General features: G+C 36.5%; 1 protein-coding gene across 4 annotated transcripts in view; it reads left to right on the top strand.

Annotated features, from left to right (window-relative positions):
* The window catches only part of PRKDC (protein kinase, DNA-activated, catalytic subunit), an 82,005-nt gene that overhangs the window by 17,256 nt on the left and 42,526 nt on the right, over positions 1-22,223 (top strand). For 3 of the 4 annotated variants that reach the window (XM_033512252.1, XM_033512251.1, XM_033512253.1), the window contains 22 exons: positions 220-326; positions 2,117-2,207; positions 3,468-3,631; positions 4,291-4,443; positions 5,635-5,742; positions 6,518-6,744; positions 7,163-7,257; positions 8,197-8,296; positions 9,211-9,344; positions 9,837-10,091; positions 11,134-11,372; positions 12,003-12,211; positions 12,334-12,466; positions 13,503-13,661; positions 13,824-14,027; positions 15,440-15,625; positions 16,566-16,670; positions 17,647-17,814; positions 18,097-18,224; positions 19,239-19,446; positions 20,429-20,607; positions 21,660-21,828. In XM_033512252.1, coding sequence (XP_033368143.1) covers positions 220-326; positions 2,117-2,207; positions 3,468-3,631; positions 4,291-4,443; positions 5,635-5,742; positions 6,518-6,744; positions 7,163-7,257; positions 8,197-8,296; positions 9,211-9,344; positions 9,837-10,091; positions 11,134-11,372; positions 12,003-12,211; positions 12,334-12,466; positions 13,503-13,661; positions 13,824-14,027; positions 15,440-15,625; positions 16,566-16,670; positions 17,647-17,814; positions 18,097-18,224; positions 19,239-19,446; positions 20,429-20,607; positions 21,660-21,828 — 3,521 coding nt within the window. The remainder of the gene's footprint in view (positions 1-219; positions 327-2,116; positions 2,208-3,467; positions 3,632-4,290; positions 4,444-5,634; positions 5,743-6,517; positions 6,745-7,162; positions 7,258-8,196; positions 8,297-9,210; positions 9,345-9,836; positions 10,092-11,133; positions 11,373-12,002; positions 12,212-12,333; positions 12,467-13,502; positions 13,662-13,823; positions 14,028-15,439; positions 15,626-16,565; positions 16,671-17,646; positions 17,815-18,096; positions 18,225-19,238; positions 19,447-20,428; positions 20,608-21,659; positions 21,829-22,223) is intronic. The other variant, XM_015618964.3, reaches the window with a different exon arrangement.

Here is a 22,223-nt window from a genome sequence, read left to right as displayed (position 1 = left end):
ATTATTGTTGTATATATTCTTTTTTCACTTAAATTGCTTAGTTTTAGTAAGAGAATTAATTTCCTTAATAAAGATTTTAAATGAAAGAATAATTGTCACATTTTAAAAAGAAAAATGGGCAAAACAAGAGTAGGTTTTTTTAAAATGAAGCTATGAGTAGGTGCATGAGATGCTTGTACCATAAACTGGTGTTGATATGCTGTTTTTTTTGTTCATCAGTTGAATCCCAGAATAACTGGGAAGTAAGGAAACTTTCTCAAGCAGCCCAGAAAGGACGTAATAAAGTTGTGATACAGCGTATAAGAAAAGCAAAAACATTTTCAGTGGTAAGAACCCTCTTTCATTTTAGAGTTAAATGTTAATCCTTTCTTCCCAATGCTTCTTTTCCTCTCTTGCACGCATACTTTTTTCCTGTGGGCTAGTTCTTAGAAGAGTTTAATGAATTCCATTCTACAGTGTGGCTCTATAAGCTGTTACACCAGCACAGCTGGAAAGATGACATATTCCAGGGTGAGAATGGGAATTAAGCAGGGAAAGGGGACTGAAGAAATCCTGTAAATGAGTATCACTGCTAGACCGATACATTATGGCAACAAAAATTTAACTCCAGCACACAAAATCAGGTCCCAGCTTGGCAACTTCGCAGTATGCAGTACGGTTTTGTGAATGTTTAAGTGTTTGAGGGATTTTTAATTGTCTTGTGGATAGGTTTACAATCTTTAGAGGCCAACATATGTATTACTTGGTCTAGTGGCCTCTCAAGTGTAAGTGTAGTTTTATTTGTATATTTCAGTACACAAACTAACTTGGAATAAACCTCTCTTTAGGTGTGACATTTTTACTTACTCCTATACATAGAACTCTTTCCAACCTGATTGGTTAAATGTGAGGCTCCTGGAGTGAGTCCAGTGGAGAGCTACAAAGATAGTTAGAGGACTGGAGCATCATGAGGAAAGGCTAAGGGATCTCAGCCTATTTAACCTGGAGAAGTGAAGACTTAGAGGAGACCTCATCAATATCTATCAGTATCTGAAGGAGGGTGTCAAGAGGATGGGGCCAGGCTCTCCTCGGTAGTGCCAAGCAATAGGACAAGAGGCAATGGGCAGAAACTGATACACAGGAAGTTCCAACTAATATAAGGAAGAACTGCTTTACTGTGCAGTGACCAAGCATTGGGACAGATTTCTCAGAGAAGTTATGGAGTCTCCCTCGCTGGAGATACTCCAGAACTGTCTGGATGCAATCCTGTGTATGGGCTCTAGGATGACCCTGCTTGAGAAGGGAGGTTGGAGCAGATGACCTCCAGCAGCCCCTTCCAACGTTGATAATTCTGTGAAACAAAATGAGTTAATTTTATGTCCCACACAGGCTGCTTCTGAAAATCAGTTGCCTGATAGATGCACTGTTTAGTCTGGAGAAAGGAGGCTCAGGGGAGACTTTATTACTCCTTACCACAACTATCTGAAAGGAGATTGTAGCCAGGCGGGGATCAGTCTGCAAGTGGCCCCAGGTTATGCTAGAGGAGGTTTAGATTGGACATTTGGAAAAATATCTTCATGAAGGAGATTGTCAAGCATTGGAACAGGCTACACAGGTAAGAAGTAGAACCTCCATCCCTGAAGTGTTGACAAATGTGAGTGTGGCACTTGTGGACATGGTTTAGTGATGAGCCTGGCAGTGCTGGGTTAGTGGTTGGACTTGATGACTTTAGAGGTCTTTTCTAATCTAAATGATCCTGTGATTCTATACAGGTACAGGATCTAAACTTTAGATTCTAGAATTAAAGCAAGTGAAAAGAGAAATTTTTGCTTCAGATTTGTTTCTGCTTTTTACACTGTTATGTCATTCTGTAGGTATGTGTTATCTGTGATGATAAAATTTTACTTCAGAAATGGTAATTGAAAGCTCACAAAATGCTTTCAAGTCTTGCCCTCTTTTGTTTACTAAACCAAAGCTCTTCTCTTGTTCGATGCAATTCTTTCCCTCAGGGTTTCATTTTGCCTTCTTCATCTGTATTTAATATAAGCCATAAGACCTTTATTTATTCTGTAAATCAAATTACTTCTATATAGAAGTAACTGTTCTTTCACTAATATTAATCTGTTGATTTATTTAGGATAATAGTCCCTCCTTGGAAGCAGTAAGGACTAGAGTGGCACGCCTTCTTGGATCTTTGGGAGGACAGGTTAACCACAACTTAATTACAGGTGAGTAGCCTGTCGAAAATATGTCTCTGCTGTCCCTCTTGAAAGTAGATTTCATTAAGGGCTCAACACTCCTTTAGTATACCTGTTTTTTGTTGCTGTCATTTAAACAAAATTACTTTTATACCGTTTTGGAGTTTAGTAGAGCAAAAATATTCACCAACTTAATATGGAATAGGGAAAGTGTTTAGGAAACCACAGTTGAAAGCAAAAAATTATGCATCTTAGTAGATGGTTTTATTTATTCCACCCTTCACCCTCTGGCTGCAAAGCAATTTTAAACCTTTGCCCCAATTTGTAGCTCCTTAATACTTATTTCGAACTCTAATACAGTTCTCAGTATTTAAGAACTGCGGTCATGAATTACGTAAATCCCAACAAGCTTACTTGTTCACTTGTGAGTTTAAGGTACATCGTGCCTTTAATATGTGTGGGTAGCAGAGTTCCATTTGGGTGCTCCTCAAAAAAGAGACAATGTTTTCTCCATTTCTCTCTTCAGTCCATCAACAGGTTTTATAATTTAAATATTAAATATCATACAGTCTAATAAAAATGAAAAACAATAGTGTAAGGCCCCCATGAGATTCAAGGGATAAATTCAGCACAAAATATAGTTAATCTAAAAATTAATGTAGTATTATGCATTTTTTTCCTTCTTTGTATGCTTATGTTTGTTTTTTTCTGCCTTTGCAATCAATTTTCTTTCTGCCAAGTACTTCTCTGCTACTTACTCAAAAATACTGGGGGAAAGTAGCCTTATTCTCTGGAAATTAAATACAAAGTGTGGTCAGATTTTGTTAACCAAATTTACATATCTGGGAATATAGGGAGAGAAGGGAATAAGTATGCCAGTTTTCCTTGGAGGAAATAGCTATAAATGACTGTAAATAGAGTAATTTTCTGTGGGATTGCAGGAGTCAGTATGTTGGATCTTCTTGTCTGATTGACCTTCAAGAATTTTCTGTACCATTGAAGACAAATGCATTATATTGGATGTCTTACAGAAATGTTTTAAATCAAGTGTGATTCAATGTCTTCTGGATTTATTTGTCTCCAAACTTAACCTGTGTTGAAACTGGAGACTGCTGCAACTCTCACCTGAAACCATTGCCTACAATTTTTTCAGTAATTTATAAAGCATTAACATTGCATGGCAATCTAACTGAAGTTGGAAGGCTACAGATTTTTTTTTTGACTGAACTAAGTAAATAGTTGTGCTATGTATATTGTATTAAGCTTGTTTTCATATTTCAAATGCATCAGCTACCTCTGCAGAAGAGATGATAAAGAAATGTGTATCCTGGGACACTGAGAAGCGCCTGAGCTTTGCTGTACCATTTGCAGATATGAAGCCTGTCATCTACTTGGACTTATTTTTGCCTCATGTGACTGAACTGGCTCTTTCTGCAAGTGACAGGCAAACAAAAGTATTGATTTGTTTTTCTACATCTTCCTTTGTGCTAGCTGATAAAATGGCATAAAATAATGTCCTCCTTGTTACTATAGACCTGTTTAAATTAATTCATAGGTAGCAGTGTGCTTCTTTGGTGCCCTTTCATATTTCACTATTCTGAGTGTTTAGAAGCTAAAGAGAAGAAGTTGCTGTAAGCTCTGGCAGACAGCATTGTCCTTGATTTAACATAGAAATTAATGTTTTAAACTAGTGTGTCTTTTTAAACTAGTGTTGTTTAGCCTCCTTCTCATACCCAGCCTACAAACGTTTGGGCTCAGTCCAGCAGAGCACTTAAGCAAATATTTTGGTGCTGTGCTGGATTGGGATTTTGATACCCAAAGAAAGTCCAGACTGGAGATATCTTTGAAGACACTATGGGTGACTTATCTGATGATGAACTTTCTCCAGCTGTTATGTGACTGTCCATGACAGAGACTAAAACATTGGGAAAAAGGCTAGTTAAAAATGTGTGTAAATTATTTCCATGGTCATGATCTGTTCCTGGAATGGTGATTTAGCATAGGTGTGATTTCTCAAGTACACCCTTTCATGTGACTCATTCTCTCCTGCCCACAATTTTGTCTCCTCTGTGAAAGTAATGGATGCATAACCAAAGGGATTTTTAAATTTCAGGTTGCAGCATGTGAGCTGCTACATGGCATAGTCACGTATATGTTGGGGAAAGCCTCTCAGATGCCAGAAGGACATCAAGGTCCCCCACCTATGTACCATTTACATAAGCGAGTATTTCCAGTACTGCTTCGTCTTGCTTGTGACATAGACCAGGTAAGCAGATTTTTTTTTACTGCATTTAACTTGTTCAAGTACCTTTAAATGTGAGAATTAATTAATAGCTTTATTTAGAAGTTTTCTAACATGCTGTTTTGGTTTTTTTCCCAAATGAAGAGTATTTTGTAGGCTGAAATTCTATTCTAGGGATGGATTGTCCAGATTTTGGGAGTGGGGTTGAAACCTTTTCAAATACTGGTTTCAAATACTTCTATAATGCAGTGTAGTTCAGAGTACCTCAGAAGATTGTACAAGAGAGATTCGTGGGTCACTTGGGCAGTTTGTGGCAGTAACCCTCTTTATCACCATATTTAATTTCTGTAGTCTTTCAGTAAGAAATTAATTGGAGGTGAAGTTGATTATGTTGATGTTGAGTGTCTGCAAAGCGACAGTCATAGGAAAAGCATTTGGGAAAGAGTCTCTAGCTGCCTCTTTGATACCTACAGATGATATATTTCATTCAGACATTTGAACTTGATATTTCTCCTCCTTTGCACAAAACAGAACAGACACATAGGTTCATCTCCAATAAAATGACAGGTTTTCATGCCTTTTGAGACTGCTGTTTGGACCCTGGCATCCATATCTATTTTTAGATCAAAGGGATTTTGTGTTCTGTTAAAATAGACAGGAAGCTGTGCTACCAGTTTAGGTGAAACCTCTTTTGTTGGTGTGTGGCTGAACATAAACCATAGGTAAATGATGTCTGGATTTATCCAAGCCACAGGCACTGCACTTGAAGTATGTGTATATGCATAAATAACTGTGTTTAGTGTTTCTTCCCTTCATGTTATAGTGTGACAGTACTCAATCAGGTTGATTTACAGGTAGAATTGTTGAAATGCAGGAAGACAGATTTTTAGATCTAAATATGGGTTAAGAAACTAACATCCTTGTTTTCCTGACTGTGTTTTGGCACATCAGTCTGTGGCATGCAGTGTTCTTTGTCTCAAAGGATATTACAGAAAGTAAGCTTGGAGGTCATTGAGACTAGCTGAATAGAAAGTATATAACCCGTTCTAATTGTCTGGGGTTTTTTGGTCCTTGATATGGGAATGTAATATGCAATTGGTTATTCATTTCATAGACCCTTTTTCAAACTACTGGTTTTTATTCTTGCATATTAATAGCAAAGTAGCATAGAAATGTATTAATCCTAGAAACGCAGTTAACGTTTGCTGTTTTCAGGTAGCAAGACAGTTGTATGAGCCTTTAGTCATGCAACTCATTCACTGGTTTACCAACAACAAAAAATTTGAGAGTCAAGATACAGTGGCATTCCTGGAAGCTATCCTGGTAGGTCTTAAGTCTTTCCTCTCTTTTCTCTGTGCCATGTGACTTTATTTTTAACTAGCATCGTTTTACTGCTGAAGGAACCAAGAACACATGAAGAGATAGAATAGCCCCTTAACTATTTTAAAAAAAGAAAATGGTTGATTTATTTATTTATTTTCTAATAACTATTTAATACTTCTTAACTGAGATTTTGATGGTGGATTTCTCATTCTCTGGCATTCTCAGAATGCAGGTATATCTTCTTCAGATAAATGAAACACTCTTTATCATCAGTGTGGTATGGCACATTCACCATTCATCCCCTTAATGCCTTTGTTGTGTGCTTAATTTTTTCTCTAAGTATCTTTTCCTTCACCAGGCGCAAAAGTTTTGCATTTAAAACTAGCTTTTGCACTGAACTGAAGTGGTTGGAGGCAAGGGTAGGTCAAGAGGAGTACATCTTCTTAATGAAAATCTGTGTTGTCATACCACTTCTTACACAGAGGAAACACACCCATCAGAAAATGAAGTGACTTAGACAAGACTCCTACGCTGATAGCTGAGATAGGAATAGAAATCCAGATCTTTGAGCTGTAATTCAGTACTATAAGGGCTGAAAGTTCTGTCCCTCCTTTGAGCAGTAGCAATTTTGAACTTTGTTAATTTCTGGTAAACTGTGAGTAGAGTTTTTTAATTTTCAAATAATGCAATGTAGATATGCTCCTATAACACTGCACAGAGACAATGGCGGGTTTTTTTCTCATTCTTGAGATGAAATAACCTTGTGTAATTTCAGAGTGGCATAGTGGATCCGGTTGACAGCACTTTGAGAGATTTCTGTGGTCAGTGCATACGAGAATTTTTGAAATGGTCTATCAAGCAGACAACACCGAGACAGCAGGAGGAAAGCCCAGCAAACACCAAGTCTCTTTTTAAACGGTTGTACAGTCTCGCTCTTCACCCCAGTGCTTTCAAGAGGCTTGGTGCAGCACTTGCTTTTAACAGTATCTACAGAGAATTTAGGTGAGCAAGTAGAGCTTGAAACAGTAACTAACTTGGCCAGGAGGTTCAGTGAGATAAAGAATACAGCTCAAATAGTCATCCCCAGACACCCCTTCTATTAATGTATATGACAGGTGTAAAATTCAGTTACTCAGCTTATTTTTATAATAATTGTGTTGTTTGGGCTTTCTGTCTGTGTGAAATGTATAAAAATAAATTTACATTACAAGTTTATAAGAAGTTTTTTTATGCCTTTTCAGGATGCTCAGGAAATTTTACTGCTATTTTTTAAACTCATTTAGATGTATTTTTTTTTTGTGCAAACATCTTTTGCAGTCTATCTCAACAATATTTAATTTGGTCGTTTTTAATTAGGATTTTACATTTAGTGCTTCTTCTACTCATGGATCTCATTAAATTTTTTCCTGCTTTTTTAAAGGGAAGAAAATTCTCTGGTGGAGCAGTTTGTATTTGAAGCACTGGTTGTTTTTCTGGAAAGCCTGGCTTTAGCCCATACAGATGAGAAGTCATTAGGTGAGCTACAGTTAATTAAATTTGGAATGAAGAAAATGTTACCCTGTTGAATCTTGGGTTAAAAAAAAAAAACTGTAACTGTAAAAAAAGTACATTTGCTTACTTTTGCAACAAAGGAAGAATTATTTTTCATTATCATTAGAGAGGTCATTTGATATCCAGTTAGGAGCTACTTGAATCAACTCCTTGCGATGTATGAGGGTGGAATATTTTGAGCTCAGGAGAGAGACCCTTTTAATATTTACAATTATTTACAGTTTTGTAATATCACTAAAAAGGCTGGTGGTGCTTCAGACTTGAGTTGTGGTTTTGCAGTTACATGGTGTAAAAAAATGTGGCTTGATGAGAATCAGTCTATTCTTATATAACAAACAAATGCTCCAAAAATTGTAATTTTGATATATTCAATGGAATATTTCCACTGTTTTGTGACACCTTTTCCTCATTGTCTTGTCATTCTTTACAACAGTATGTAGTTGTGTGAAGAATCTGTGACCTCTTTCACAGTACTAACGATTCTTAATCTACTTGTCTCAGTCTTTTTTTTTCCATGATCTTTCATCAATTAATAGTAATTAGAACATAAAGCCAAAGGATGGTGTAACAAAACTTAATTTCTTTCAGAGGAAGAGTTCAGTATATGGTAGAAGTGTCCCTAGAAGAATTACTCACATGGGAAAATTTTAGTTCCTCTAAGCATGATCACAGAAAGTGGAATGCAGTTTTACACCAAAGGCCTCAGGCTTAGCTCAGGCCAAGCTTGCCTGTCTGGTGTTTCTGTGATTTTTCTTCTGCACTTTTCAAAAATTTACTGTAGAAGCACAGAGTAGTGGAGCTGGTAGACATTATCATGTGTTTACCATGCACCATGTCTACAGTGCTATCTCAAATCAAATTACTGGGATTTTTTTAGAGATGTCAATTTTCTGTCTCCAACAGGTACTGCCCAGCAGTGCTGTGATGCTATTAATCACCTGAAGCGCATAATCAAGCATAAAGCACCTTCTCTGAACAAAGAAGGAAAACGGCGGGTACCACGGTCAGCTATTTGCATTTATTTTCATATTGTGTTTTAATGAACATTATCAGTAGTTCCATTAAGAGCTTGGGATTCTGAATGAGGATTTCATCTGATGACAATTGCTGATACAGACCTCCTGATGTGTCTGTTCAACCACTGGTGGGAAAACACTGGACATAATATGAAAGGAGCATGATTCTTTATTCCAGCATGGTGAACTTGATACAGTTTAGCAAGAAGAGGCAGAAGAGAAGAGCATGTTTCCCTCACAGCAGTATGTATAATAGCATTAACACTGGTGCTATAAAGCACTTGGAGGAAACTGCTCTGAAGTCTTTATTACTGTTGTTAAATGCCACCAGAAGCAGGACAAACTGCAACAGGATGATCAGTAATTAAAGAAGGGAAGCAAGAAAGGTAAAAGAAGCAAAAAAGGATTAAGTATCAGGATGGATGAAGCTCTTGAGTCACCTAGCTGACCCTGATTTGGTGAGGAGATTGGACTAGAGACCTCCTTAGTTCCCTTTTTTACCCAAATTATCATGTGATCTTAAAGAAACTGGCAGGTGGAATTTAGATTTGGGTCACTGATGTGACATTTGATAAGTTATGAGACTGGATGATTATAGGGATGGAGAAAAACTGTGCAGGCTTACTTAATCTCCCTTTTTCCTCTTTGAGTTTACAAAAGAGAAGGAAAGATACCTGCTTCTGCATTTAAAATTTCCACAAGGATTATGCTTTGGGGATCTCAAGTAGAGTGAGGAAAAAGGAAAGCAGTGCCAGACACAATGGTGGAAGAACTCTTTCTTGTAGCACAGATGGGTTGTGGTTAGATAGATAAAAGAGATTCATAGTGCTCATGATTTATTTTTTTCAACTGAAAGACTATTGCCTCTTGGTAGATGTTAATCCCTAATATTTTTGTGCAGGGGATTCCCAGCTACTAAATCTGTGTGTCTTCAGGACATTGTCATGTGGCTCTTAGTGCAGTGTGGACGACCTCAGACAGAGTGCCGGCATAAGGCCATGGAGCTCTTCTATGAATTTGTTCCTTTATTACCAGGTATTTTAAGTCACAGTGCACTGTTATCTTTGCTTCCTATATTCTCTGCATGCCTTCCCTCTGTGTTTTCTATGCATGGTAGTAATTACAAGTAAATATCTGTTCACTCAGCGCTGTTAAATAGAAACTGAGTTGTTGCTTATATTGTAAATTGGGTACTGTGAGAACCTCAGGGTTTGAGGGATGTTTTGGGGCATAGAAGAGGCTTTTATTGCAGATTTAATTCCAGCCCAAAACTGCTGTTGTGTATCCAGCTAAAAAAGGCAAAATTTGTTGATGGGGAACTGTGAATGTCTTAAAAATTAGCCTCTTCTTATGGAAGGAAGAGATATGTGGGAATTTTAGGGATGTGACTAAGGCTAAACCAGAACCAATACCTTCTCTGCTAGAAGACACAGTTTAAATCACAAAGTTGTTAGTTTCCTTGCCTCTAGTTCCTTGCTATTTTGAAATGTGTTTTTCCTAAAAAATTTATATTTCTCTTTCTGTCAGGAAGCAAGTCTCCATCTTCTTGGCTAGCTGATAATCTAAAAAACAGAGATGTTTCTTTCCTCATTACCAAATTTGAAGGAGGTGGCACCGATGCCAAGAGTCCATCTGGGATCCTTTCTCAGCCAACTCTCGGTGGCATGCAGGAACCCTTCAGTTTACAGGCTGTCATGCAGTGGATGGACATGTTCTTAGCAGCACTGGATTGCTACAATACATTCTTTGAGCTGCAGATGATCAAACCTTATGAAGTACTGGGTGAGCAATTAACTGTTGCATTAGTTTCATTTGTGTGTGTTACACAAAGCCCACCCAAGATGATTTCTGACCTTGGAATTTAAGCCCTTTTCTCAAATGTAGAATACATGGTTTTACAAACTCTCACAAAGTTTTCCAATGACAGTTATAAAGGGATGGGGGTATTTTTATGAAGTACTGTGTATCTTAAAATGTTTCCTTTTAGCTCTAGAAATACATATTTGCATTTCTGAGTCATCCACTTACCAGCAACTTCTTTTACTCTATCTCATCTTCCAAAATTATTCTGTACAGCTAATTTCCCACTGCACAGAAAAGCAATAGATTTTTTTTGTGTTTTTCTTGAAGTCCTTCTAAAGCTTTTTACCCTCTCTTTATTAATATCTGGAAGAAACTATCAGAAAACAATGAAATAAGGCACCTTTTCACTTCAAGTCCCATACATGCTACCTTTGTCCAGTTCCTGATGCATCAACTGCATCAGGTCCAAAAACCATGTTTGAATTTTGGTCAGATAAAATAACAACACCTTGTGTAGACACTGGATCTCCCAAAAGATTTTTCTTTCAATTACCCTTGCAAGCCTGTTCAAAATGCTTTTGTTCAGCAATAGTACACTTTCATAGTCTTGTGCAAATTTCAGGTGGTCTGTCTGTCAGTGTTACATCTGTCTTGGTTTAAAACAACATTGTAAGATCATTGTTGGATGCAGCTAACATAGGGCTAAGACATTTGAAACTAGTGATTTAAAATTTTTATCCATTTTATTACATAAGCCTAAATCATCATCATCATTGTTAATAAGTGGTTGTAGTGGTCAGTTACTGGAGTGATCACTAAGTACAATGCTGTCCTGCTATTCTCTTGCCCAGAATGGTAGTATTTAGAACTGACATAGAGCTTTCAGAAAACATTGGTGTGAATGTGCCTCTTTCTGTTTGTCATCTCAGTTTGACTGTGTTCTTCCAAGCATGAAACAATTTTTTTTTTTTAATTGAGAGTTGTTGTATCATTTCAACCTAATGTAATTCCTTCTTTCTAGGTGTAAATGAAAGTTCCTTGTTCTTGGAAGCTGTGCAGTTCTTCCTTGACACTCTTGCTTTGCATGATATCCATGCAGCAGAGCAGTGCTTTGACTGCAGCTCAAAAGGCAGCATGTTCAGTCCTCAGGAAAGGGACATGTACAACTACAGCAAGTGTACCATTATAATCCGGATCATGGAGTTCGTCACCGTCATCCTGGAAATGTGTCAGCAGGACTTCTGGAAGGTAGGCTCTGAGGTCTGTAGTGGATAAAATATATAAATTTTATATGTAGTTAAATATACATGCTCTGTATATGGAGTACTTGCAGTGAATTTTTCCTGTGTGATTCCTGATGGCATTAAATGTATGGAGATGGTAGCTGCTTGAAAGGCAGAAAGAACTGACACAATCTGCCTTTCTGGAATTCAGGATAGGTATTCAGATTTCTCTGTTTGCCTTTCTCTATTTGTCTCTCTATTGGTCTCTCTATTTGATGCAATGCAAATCATATTTAATTATATAAAGTATAATACTTATGAGACTCTTAGGAAGTTTACACTGCCAGGTTTAGTTCTGAGACTGTGATTGGCTCATCAGCAAATCTCTGAGAGTGTGTACAGAGATGTGTATCAGGATTTACAGGTGTACAGTCAAGGCCTATGTGCTTTAGAAGATGTAAATCCTATGTCTATGTTTACCTAATTTCTGTGCATTAGCATAAACAATTGAAAGTCAGACATTTAAACAGAGAAAATCAGCGAGAATAGGTACTGTTTCATGTTTGGTTTCATTTGAGATAGGATTGATGGTAAGTTATGAAGAATTAAATAGAGAAAACTGCATGAATTTTTCAAGTTTTTATGTTTAATTTTTTTTTCTTCCTAGCTGCTTGAGAAGCAACTGCTAAATGCAAGCTTTATAGAGCTTGTGGTGATGACAGTGTGTGATCCATCACACATAGGCTTTAACACAGCTGATGTGCAGGTTGTGAAAAACCTCCCAGATATCTCAGTAAAACTGATGAAAGCTCTGATGAAATCTCCGTATCAGAAATCTTTGATACTGTGCATAAAAAAAAGAATCACACCACAAAGGTAAGTAGGAGCTTTCTGGTAAGCATGAGTCCAGAACAAACCCTCACCATGAGAAATGTAAAATAAATAATGATGTCTATGGATTCACTAATGTAACATTATTGCTTCTCTCTCCTCTCTAGCCTTGAGGATCTTTGTTCTGTTGATGTGTTTAATTCAGAGGCACGTTTGGATCAAGTTAGGTTTAGTGCTATCCTTTCTGCCTGCAAGCAGCTCCAGAAATCTGGCCTGCTTCATTCTGTTCTTCATGGTCAGGTAATCGTTAATACAGAAAATAATAGTGAACATTTGTGCATTGTTAAGAGCTTTTCCTGTGTAAAACACCAGGATGAAAACAGAACAGATCAGATGAAGTTGTTTAAAATGATATCAACAGTGAAGAGCTAGTGTTGAATGGGATCAAAAATAAATGTTTTATGGTTATTCTACAAATCTGAGTAGCACAATACTGAGGCTTGAACAACCTTTATAATTATGTTAGTCTTTCTCTGGTTGGCTCCAGACACTGGAAATCAGAATGTTGATTCTCTAACTTCCTTTAAGTGAGCTTCACAAGAGTGAAAACTTAATCCTTTATAGGATTAACTATCCTATAAAGAAGGCCTTTTTTTAACAATTTTTACACAGAAACCATTCAAAGTGATGAGGGAAATTAGAAAAGGAGTATTTCCTGACTGATCAAAAGCAATATAATGGGTCTAAGCTGCAAGAAAACGGGATAGAGACATCTGAAGTGAGAGGATGTAGCCTATATTACTCAAATTCCTTCCACTAAGTTTCTGATTGTAGTAAATCTATACTTTTGTATAGGGCAATTGAAGGAATAGGTTATACAAGAGCCACAAAGAGAACTTGTGAATGAGACTGTAACAAGGCCTGAGTGAAGCTAACAAGAAACAAAATATTTAATTTCTGTGTGCTATCCATTCTCTCTATCAACAGAATCTAGGCCTGTGGTTGCAGTATACTGATAATCAAAGTGCTGTATGGTTTACAATTTGAGTCCCACCCATCCTGACTTAGCTGTTCATTTTAATTCTGTAGTCAAGTAAACCTGAAGAGGTGGAGGAGGATAAGAATATTTGGAACATTTTCAAGTTACTTTTGTACACAATAGGGTTGTCTCATTTAAAATCTTGTGCCTGACTTAGAAAGGTGTCTTGTCATGGCATATTTGCATTGCTGCATAAGGAAATTATCTGGAGTTCAAGTGTTTTAATTAACTATACAGATGAATTGGAAGCCTTTTTTCAGGCTTTATTGATTGTCACTCTTTTGTTGGTTTCCATAGGATGAAGGGCCTCATTTCTCCGTTGGCTCCAAGCTTCTTTCAGTTGTTTATAAAGGCATTGCACCTGGGAGTGAAAGGGCCTCTCTTCCATCCTTAGACATCAGCAGGAAGCGATTAGCTGATAGTCTTCTGCAGCTATCCTTTGCTATTGATGAGCAGGTAGGATGTGGTTCTCCAGTTACAATCCTTAAAGTAAAATAAACAAAAGAAAAGGTTAGGGACGGGAGCTTGGGGAAAAAAAATCATTTGCTTTTTTAAGAAATTTCAAAATTAAATGTGATGTCCTTGAAATAACTCTTATCTCCATACCTTGATTTTCAGTGTGAGGAGCTAGTAAGTCTGCTGTTGAACACAGTAGTACTGTCTGTGCCACTATCAGGAGCATCCCAGAACCAGCTGATTAATTTATCTCATGGACAGTATTTCTACAGCTTGTTCTCAGAAACCATCAACCAACAGCTACTGAAAAACCTGGATGTGATCATAGTCCGTCTTATGGAATCATCTGTCAGCAACCCTCAAATGGTACTGGACTTAGGCTTTAAAAGGACAAGGCCAAAAGGGAATGTTAGAAGTAACAATTTTATTATTGTTTTTAGAGGTGGAGTGTGTAGTAGGGGAAAAAGTGCATTGGGTTGAATTTCAGGCAGCAGTGCATAGTTTTTTGTTTGAGTTTTGGAGGTTTTTTTTGTCTTGACCTACTGGTGCCACCATCATGATCTCTGGCAACCTGACATTACTCTGTGATCTCAGATCAAATGGAGTGGATATTACCTATCCTGAAATCTATGTATTTCAGGATGTCTTTGCATTGTACTTCAGATCAAAAATAATCTTTCAAAGGAGGGACCCATTTACTGTGCTTTGCTTTTCATTGCAGAATGGTCCCAGAATATGTGATCTGCATTTGTTTTGGATAAAACTAAACTGAAAAACAAACTCCAACTACTAATGGGGCATTTAGTCCACAGGACTAGGGTAGAGCTAGACCAGAGTATTAAAAAGAGAGACATATGCATGCACAACCCTCCTGAACTGAAATAAATATGGGATACTGTGTCGTATCTCAGCACTGCTTGTTTGGCTCAACAGACTTCTTCGTGTTTGTCTAGAGCGCTTACAGAACTCACTGCCATGAAGGAAACTTAGAAGTCTTCTTTATGTGCTTGTGACAAACAGAAGGGTCAAAAATATCAAAAGTCTGCTTTTCCTTTTGAATATAAAGATGCTCAGCAAAATAGAATCATCCTTCAAAAATAATTGGCTGTTTCATAATCCAAAATGTTATGCTTAGACATGCTGCATCCAAGTAGTAGTTTAAAAGACTCGAAGCATCATTTTTGGTGATACCAAAAATTGTTTAATTAAGCTGTAGAGGAATGTTTATGTTCTAATAGGCTGTGTGTGGTTATGATTATCTAGTGTTTCCTCTGCCGAGTATGTTTTCATTAATTACATACACTAATTCTTTTAAGTGTATCTGATAGATGACAGTGACTATTAGTTTTTGAAGAAAAGATATTTCAAGTATACTGAGTTCATAGCTGCTATGCAAGGATTATTTTTCTTTCCAAAATGGATGCCAGTAAGTTAGCATGGGTGTTATTTTTCAACTTCACACTAACTGAAATTATCAAGTATTGATCTTTATTTTGGATTATCATTTATTTCTCCATATATACATAAAAGGCATCAGAACTAATTTCTGCATTGTACTCTGAAACAGGAGTAATTTGGAGAGATGTCTTTTTTTTTTTTTTTTTTGAGAAGGGAGTGTTTTTAATTTCCTGCAGAGACCTTTCTTCTGCATCCTTTTGAGATTTAAATCTAGCATTGCTTTGTGATGCTTCTCTTTAACGACTACCCATACCAGTGAAGTGATCCTATCATCCTTTCATTTGAGGTGTAGGAATCTTACCTGTTACTTTTCGTTCCAGGTTGGGAGCATTTTGAATGGCATGTTAGATCAGAGCTTTAGGGACCGTGCTGTGCGCAAGCAGCAAGGAGCAAAACTGGTGACAGCTGTACTAAGAAACTGGGAGAAACTGGACAGCTGGTGGGCCAAAGGTTCATCTGCTGAGAGCAAAATGGCAATCCTGACCCTGCTGGCAAAAGTTCTCCAGGTATGTACTGCTTTATAAAATTCAGGTAACTTTTCTCGTTCTGTAGGGATTGCATTATGTCTTCAAGAAATGCTGTTCAAGTCAAATATTTTATGTTTGGGGAAAAAAGGAAGAAATTGAACAATGTTAGAATCTGGGTGTTTTTATTAGCAAAGTACAAAAAAATTTTGGGCAGGTAGAAATTACTAGATATTGCTCTTCTTCCCCCATACCTCCTCTTTTCTTTGTTTTTTTAGTTGTTCTCATGTTTTAGCTGCTGTTTTCCTTTTGGAGAACTGATACAAGTACAGAGAGTGAACTCTGAGTAGCCTCTGGTAACACTCTTCCCCAGGATGGCATCCAGAAAGTCACAGTGGAGGAGCTCTACCCACACTAACAAACTTCAGAATCACCTTTACTTTAAACACTTAACTTCTGTGACATTGAAATTTTGGTCTGTTTTTTTTCCTCTATTTTGAAAATGTTATTATCTATTTACCCCTTTTGGATTTTTGTAGGAACTTGTAAAAGTACTTGACAAAGTAGTTTTACACAAATATATACTCAAGGATCAACTGTTGAGCATAATTTTTAATTTTATAATTAATTATTTTAAACTTGAATTGTTTTAAAGTTATGTGTTAGGACACAGAATGTGAACTGTATTGCTGTATTAGCTAGCACTGAAATGATCAGTAGGAAATTTTGCTTTCAGAAGGAGATAATTTTTTTTTTCAATTGAAAAATACCTCACATTATGATTTTTTTCATACTGTGTAGGAGCTTCTTTAGTTCTTCTTTTAAAACTAAAATCATTCTGTATGTGCTTTCTATTAATTCAGTGTGTTTTTGGAAATAAATAATTCTATAGCTCAAGGGCTTTTTATTATTCTTTAGTACAAATCTCATTAACTAGTTAATAAAACCCAAACTAATTTTTTTATTTCTTCTACCTTTCCAGATAGACTCTTCAGTTTCTTTCAATACCAATCATGAAGCATTTACAGCTGTTTTTAATACCTATACCAGTCTACTTACTGATCAGACTTTAGGCTTAAATCTTAAGGTAAATTGCTCACTTCAACAGCTTCCCTACCCTCCACAGATTAGAATGTTAGTTGTTCATGGAATTCTCTGTTATTTGGTTTAATTTTTATCACAGACTTCTGGATTTTTATTCTTCTGCTCAACATCCTAAAACCTGTAAATTATCCTTTCTGTTCTTCTGTTGAGACAGAAGCTACTATCACAAATGTCATGCTTTGGTTTAAGGTGCTCTTTTTTTTCCCTTGCTCAGAAGAAAGGAATGTAATTAATTGCTAGGAAAAAAAAAAATAGCATCAGTTGTAAGTCATCTTGAACTCCCAAGTGTTCATTGCGGAAATGACAGCTAATCAGGCTTTTAACAAGGAGTGACATTTCCTACAGGTCCAATTATGAACATCTGTCATGATTTTAGCATCCATGTCTGTAAGTATGAGACCAGTATTAGTGGGAGTAGCTGCTATATGCAGCTTGGTCAGGAGAGGGAGATAAAGTACTGCAGACTGAAAGTGGGAGTTACAAAAGATGCTGCTTGGACTAGAAAAATAACCAATTTTGTCCTTCTGAAAGTTTTGTGTAGTTGCTTCTCAGCCAGCCTGCCTTTAGTTAGGCAGAGTTTTTTACTTTCCTACACGTTCAAAATAAAGGTTGAGATTTTGCTTTATCTACAAAGTGATTCATTAAATTAGTTGTGTGAGAATGAATGCTTGCTTAAAAGAACAATGAGATATTATTCATAGCCATGCCAGCCATGAGATATTAATTAGCTTTAACTCTCACTCAGCAGTGACATGAGAGTTAAAAGCTGTTTTCTGATCCAGCAGCTGGAAAGAGCAGCTATATATCATAGTTTTATTAGTACACTGAGCCATTCAATCAGTAAGAAAAGCCACTGGAATAGGAAAATAAAATAGGAATTCAGCTGGCTTCATAGTTAGGCAATAATTTATTTTTTAGTGTAAAACTGTATCTCTTATGTTTTCATTTTTTTTATTCAGGGCCAAGCAGTGATAATCCTCCCGTTCTTCACTAATTTGACAGAAGAAAAGCTTAATGACCTTAAGAATGCTCTGGATCAGCTTGTAGCTTTCAATTTTCCCATGAGATCTGATGAGTTTCCCCAAGGAACCTTGAAGCACAATAACTATGTAGACTGCACTAAGAAGGTGAGTGTTTTTAATGAATACATAATTAGAAGCCAGGGTGAACTATGTCTGGAAACAGTGTTTCACAGGATCAGGAATTAAAGAGAGATTCTTAGTTCACATGAGATCAGCTTTCGTGTTCCTGGGTTATGTCTTCATCCCAAAATTGAATCTACATAAGCACATCAAAGAAGCACACTTGTGCATCTGTTTCTGATCAGCATTAAAAAAACAATTACATCATTAGATTGAAGTGATTTGATCCAGTGTGGCTTTTCATGTTACGTGTTGCTTCTTCTTCAGTTTTTAGATGCATTAGAATTGTCTCAGAGTCCAATGTTGTTGCAACTGATGACAGAAATCCTCTGTAGGGACCACAGACATTTCATGGAGGACTTATTTCAAGCCAGCTTCAAAAGAATTTCCAAAAGGTGGGTTTAGTCTACTGGATTTTGTTCTTGTTCTCACTGAATTTTTGCTAAAGGAAATGTACTTCTTGCATTTTATTGTCCTTACAATAGTGGTGATTTACACTATAAAGTTTTATGTAATGCTTTAAATTCAGATTTTGCTTTTGTCTTCACATTTTCAAAGTATTTCCAAAGTTTGAACAAGTGACATCCGTTTCCAGATTACACTTCTAGTGCCTGTGCAAATTTGGAAAGCCATCTGTAAATAAGCTTGTTCTGAGAGAATCCAGTTGACACTAGTATTTGTTTGCTATATATTTGCTATCCCTGTATAACCACATGATCACTTAAGTTGATAGTACTTAAATTGACAGTGAATTAATTTGTTCAACCCCTTTGAAAATACAACAATGCACTAATTAATTCATCCATTCCAGGGTGGTTAATTGTACAATCAAACATGCTCTGTCCACAAAAGAAGTATTCAGTATCTCTTCCAAAACCAATATTCCTGTTTTTGATGGGCTGTTGAGTAATGATTATTGTGTAATTTCCTGGACAGAATCATTTACCTTATGACCATATACCATTTTTGAAAGTTTAGCTTTAATAAAATTATTCAGAATAGCAGATCATCTAGTAGTTGAACATTGAACATTGATTTTCATCTAGTAGTTGAAAATTGATAGTTTTTGTGTTTGATAGTCACAGCTCTTTTTTTCCTTTTCTCTCACATATAAATAATTTTATTTTTTTTTAGGTTGTTCAGTAAAAAGGAAGTGAGGAAGTTAATGTTTGCTTTAGGATTAAATTATTAGAGATACACAAGTTTGCCATCTCTTGCAGACTAAGAAGCTGAGGTGGGCTTTTTTTCAGAGCTTCATAATACTTGGTAGTTCAACCAAGATCTTGCATGTCTTGTAGGATAATGCAAGAGGGCATGAATGCAGTCAATAAAAAATTTAAATGTCCTAAGGATGTATAAGTGAAGTCTGGTAAAAGAAGTTTTCATCTTTAGATTTCCATCTTGTTTAGGAGCACCACTGACAAACAAGTGATACTGTTGGACACTGTTCACAAAATGTTCCGAAGTGAAGAACTTCTTTCAAATACTGCTCGCCAAGCATTTGTGGATCGCTCCCTCCTCACTCTTTTGTGGCACTGCAGCTTGGATGCACTGAGAGTGTTCTTTGGCAAGATTATAGTGGAGGCTATGGATACACTTAATTCCAGGTTTACAAAGGTGTGAATTACTATTTTTTTTTAGGGTTAGGGAAGGCCTAAGAAAATGTTGATGTTGGTATGCTCATTTTGCTTAACTTTGAATGAAACACTGATAAAAACAGTTTGATTTTCTAGTTTTGTGTATCCTGGAACAGAAGCGTCTGCCAGTTATAGAATTTGATTATTACTGGTAAACTTTTCTTTATTCCCCAACACAGTGTTCCTTTGGAGTTAATGCATGTTTGCATATCTACTGCATATATAAAAATTGGAGTTGAAATGAAAGCCCTGAAATTAGGTACATTGCTTCTAGAGAAAGAAATACACCTGTAAGCATTGCAAAGGTTCTTCAGCAAGGGATTAGGAGCACAGATCTTCCTTTCTCTATTTGCAGCCTGTCTTCCAATTTAAGAGTATAGTTGCATGCCATGATCTTGTTGCTAGTGGAGGTCTCTGCTCTTGGAATAGTTCTTCAGTCCCATGGTTTTGCTGGTGCAGATGTTCCTAGGCAGCAGGACAAGCAAGATGCTGAAATCACCACAGTTTAGTAATAGTTATTGAAACAAAATGCTAAAACTTAATATCTGTGTAGAGTCACCCACACCATGTTCCTGTTGCTATAAATTTAGGCACCAAAGTGAGGTGCATAAAGAAACTCATGAATGACACCAAGGATGATAACAGGTTTGTGTTTCACTTACGTGAGGCTGAGTTGTCACTTGGTACTGGGCTTATTTTCCTCCAGTATCCTTGTAATAATTTAGGCCTATTGTAGTTAAGAGAGCTCACCAGTCAAGCATGGGTCAACACAGCTTTAATAAATGTACTACACAGGAACTCAGAATCTGTCAGTCTTTTATTATCATTAGCTCTTTTCTCTGTTTTAGAAGGTAGAAGTAAGCTGAAGGCTGTCAAAGAAGTTTCAAGTAACTGTGGAACTATTTAGAAAGGATGTTTTAGTCAGGAAATTTCCTTCTGAGATTCTGCTTATTTGTTTCTAGTCCCATGAATATACTTTTGATACACAAGTCACCAAGAAAATGGGATATTACAAGCTGCTAGAGGTGATGTACGTGCGTCTTTCAAAAGAGGAGGTTTACTCCAAGGACTCTAAAATTAACCAAGCTTACCGTGGCTCCATAAGTGTAGAAGGAAATGAACTTACCAAGACTCTAATAAAGTAAGACCATTGTTTATTTTATTTACTTTATATTTCTGATAAGGTTTTGACCAGATATGCTTCTTTAAGTAAGCCATATGAAGCAAAAAATGGATTTGTTCAAGGGTAAATATGATCTCTTATTTAGCTTTTGATTTGAAATGAAATACACAACATTGAGTTTGCACTGATAGAATTATCTGTAGTGTAAACTACAATCCTGTGTTAAGATAACCTTTGCCTCCTGCTTTTATCCTTTTTTTTAAATTTGTTAAGCTTGTACATTTATTTTACCTTTTCAGTATGATTCTTGGCCTTTAATTTGTGTTTTCACAACTTCAGTTTCAGTGTACTCACACTTCTTTGTAGAGTATTCCTCTGTATTGCAAAACTGATATTTATATGATTGATGAGAAGATGGGATGGATTTTCATTTACATTTCATAATACAGCAGCACACCCAGTAGGAGTAGTTGGCTTGATCATCACTGCAAAGAGGGACAAAAGAGAAATCCTGAATATATGTTAATTGGTATTGTTTAGTTTGTTTAATATTCAGAGAAAAGAATAAGATGCCTGAATTGCTGTTCGTTTTGTTTCGATTTTTGCTTTACAATACTATGTTCTATGAGGACTTCAGAGTTTCTTGGCTATGATTTGCAGATTTATAATTAGCTTTGAGCCAAAGACCTTTAAAAGTCACATCTGAACTATTTTTTTCTAATCCATAAATACCTTCTCATGCATGTTCGTTCATAATTTTTTGGCAAAGGACCATGAGAGAAATTTATGTATGCATCAAAACAAATAATCATCTTATCTGAACATTACCTGTCATCACATTTCTGACATTAAGGAGTCCTGTGTAAGTACTTGGGGAAGTTTTCTTTGTCATTGCTGAACAGTTCCAATTTGGTTTCATTTACCTGCAGTATACTTGAAGAAGTCTGAGATGGTTTAATTGGATACTGCTTCCTTAAAGTTCTTTTCATTCGCTGGCCTCTGATTGGAACCCTTCTTGTACTGCTTAATAAAAGATTTCTGATGGTATTTCTTGCCTGTTTGTATTTAAGGTCATGCTATGATGCATTTACAGAAAACATGTCAGGAGAGAGTCAGCTGCTGGAGAAGAGGAGACAGTATCACTGTGCAGCATATAACTGTGCTATTGCTGTCATCAGCTGTGTCTTCACTGAAAGTAAATTTTATCAAGGCTTTCTTTTTTCAGAAAAATCAGAAAAGGTGAGAAGCTTTTGTTGCTTGTTAGAAGGCTTCTAGAGCATGAGACACAAAGTGATTTTACCTGATGGCAATAAATCAAAGAATGAAACCTGAATGACACACAATTATACTAACTACCCAGTGAGGCAATAGAAGGAGTGGTAGCTGATGAAAGTTTTACCAGCTGTTTGGGAATGGCTGAAATAGTGATACTGTTTTCTTTCCACTCCCAATCAATTTTCTAAAATAGGAGGAAAAAGCCCCTTTTGTTTAACTGCTTGGAATGTACCTGAATAAGAGAGACCTTTTTACAGAGCACATTCTGTGCTATGAATTCTTGAGTAGTTAAGTAGCAAAATTCTCTTGGGAGTACTGATGTAGAAGAGAAAACATGGCACACTTTCCATGTTGTACAT

The sequence above is a fragment of the Parus major genome, chromosome 2 (assembly GCF_001522545.3).
Source record: "Parus major isolate Abel chromosome 2, Parus_major1.1, whole genome shotgun sequence".
Lineage (NCBI taxonomy): Eukaryota > Metazoa > Chordata > Aves > Passeriformes > Paridae > Parus > Parus major.
The sequence above is the reverse complement of the archived record's forward strand: the minus strand, read 5'-3'. Positions and strand labels throughout refer to the sequence as shown.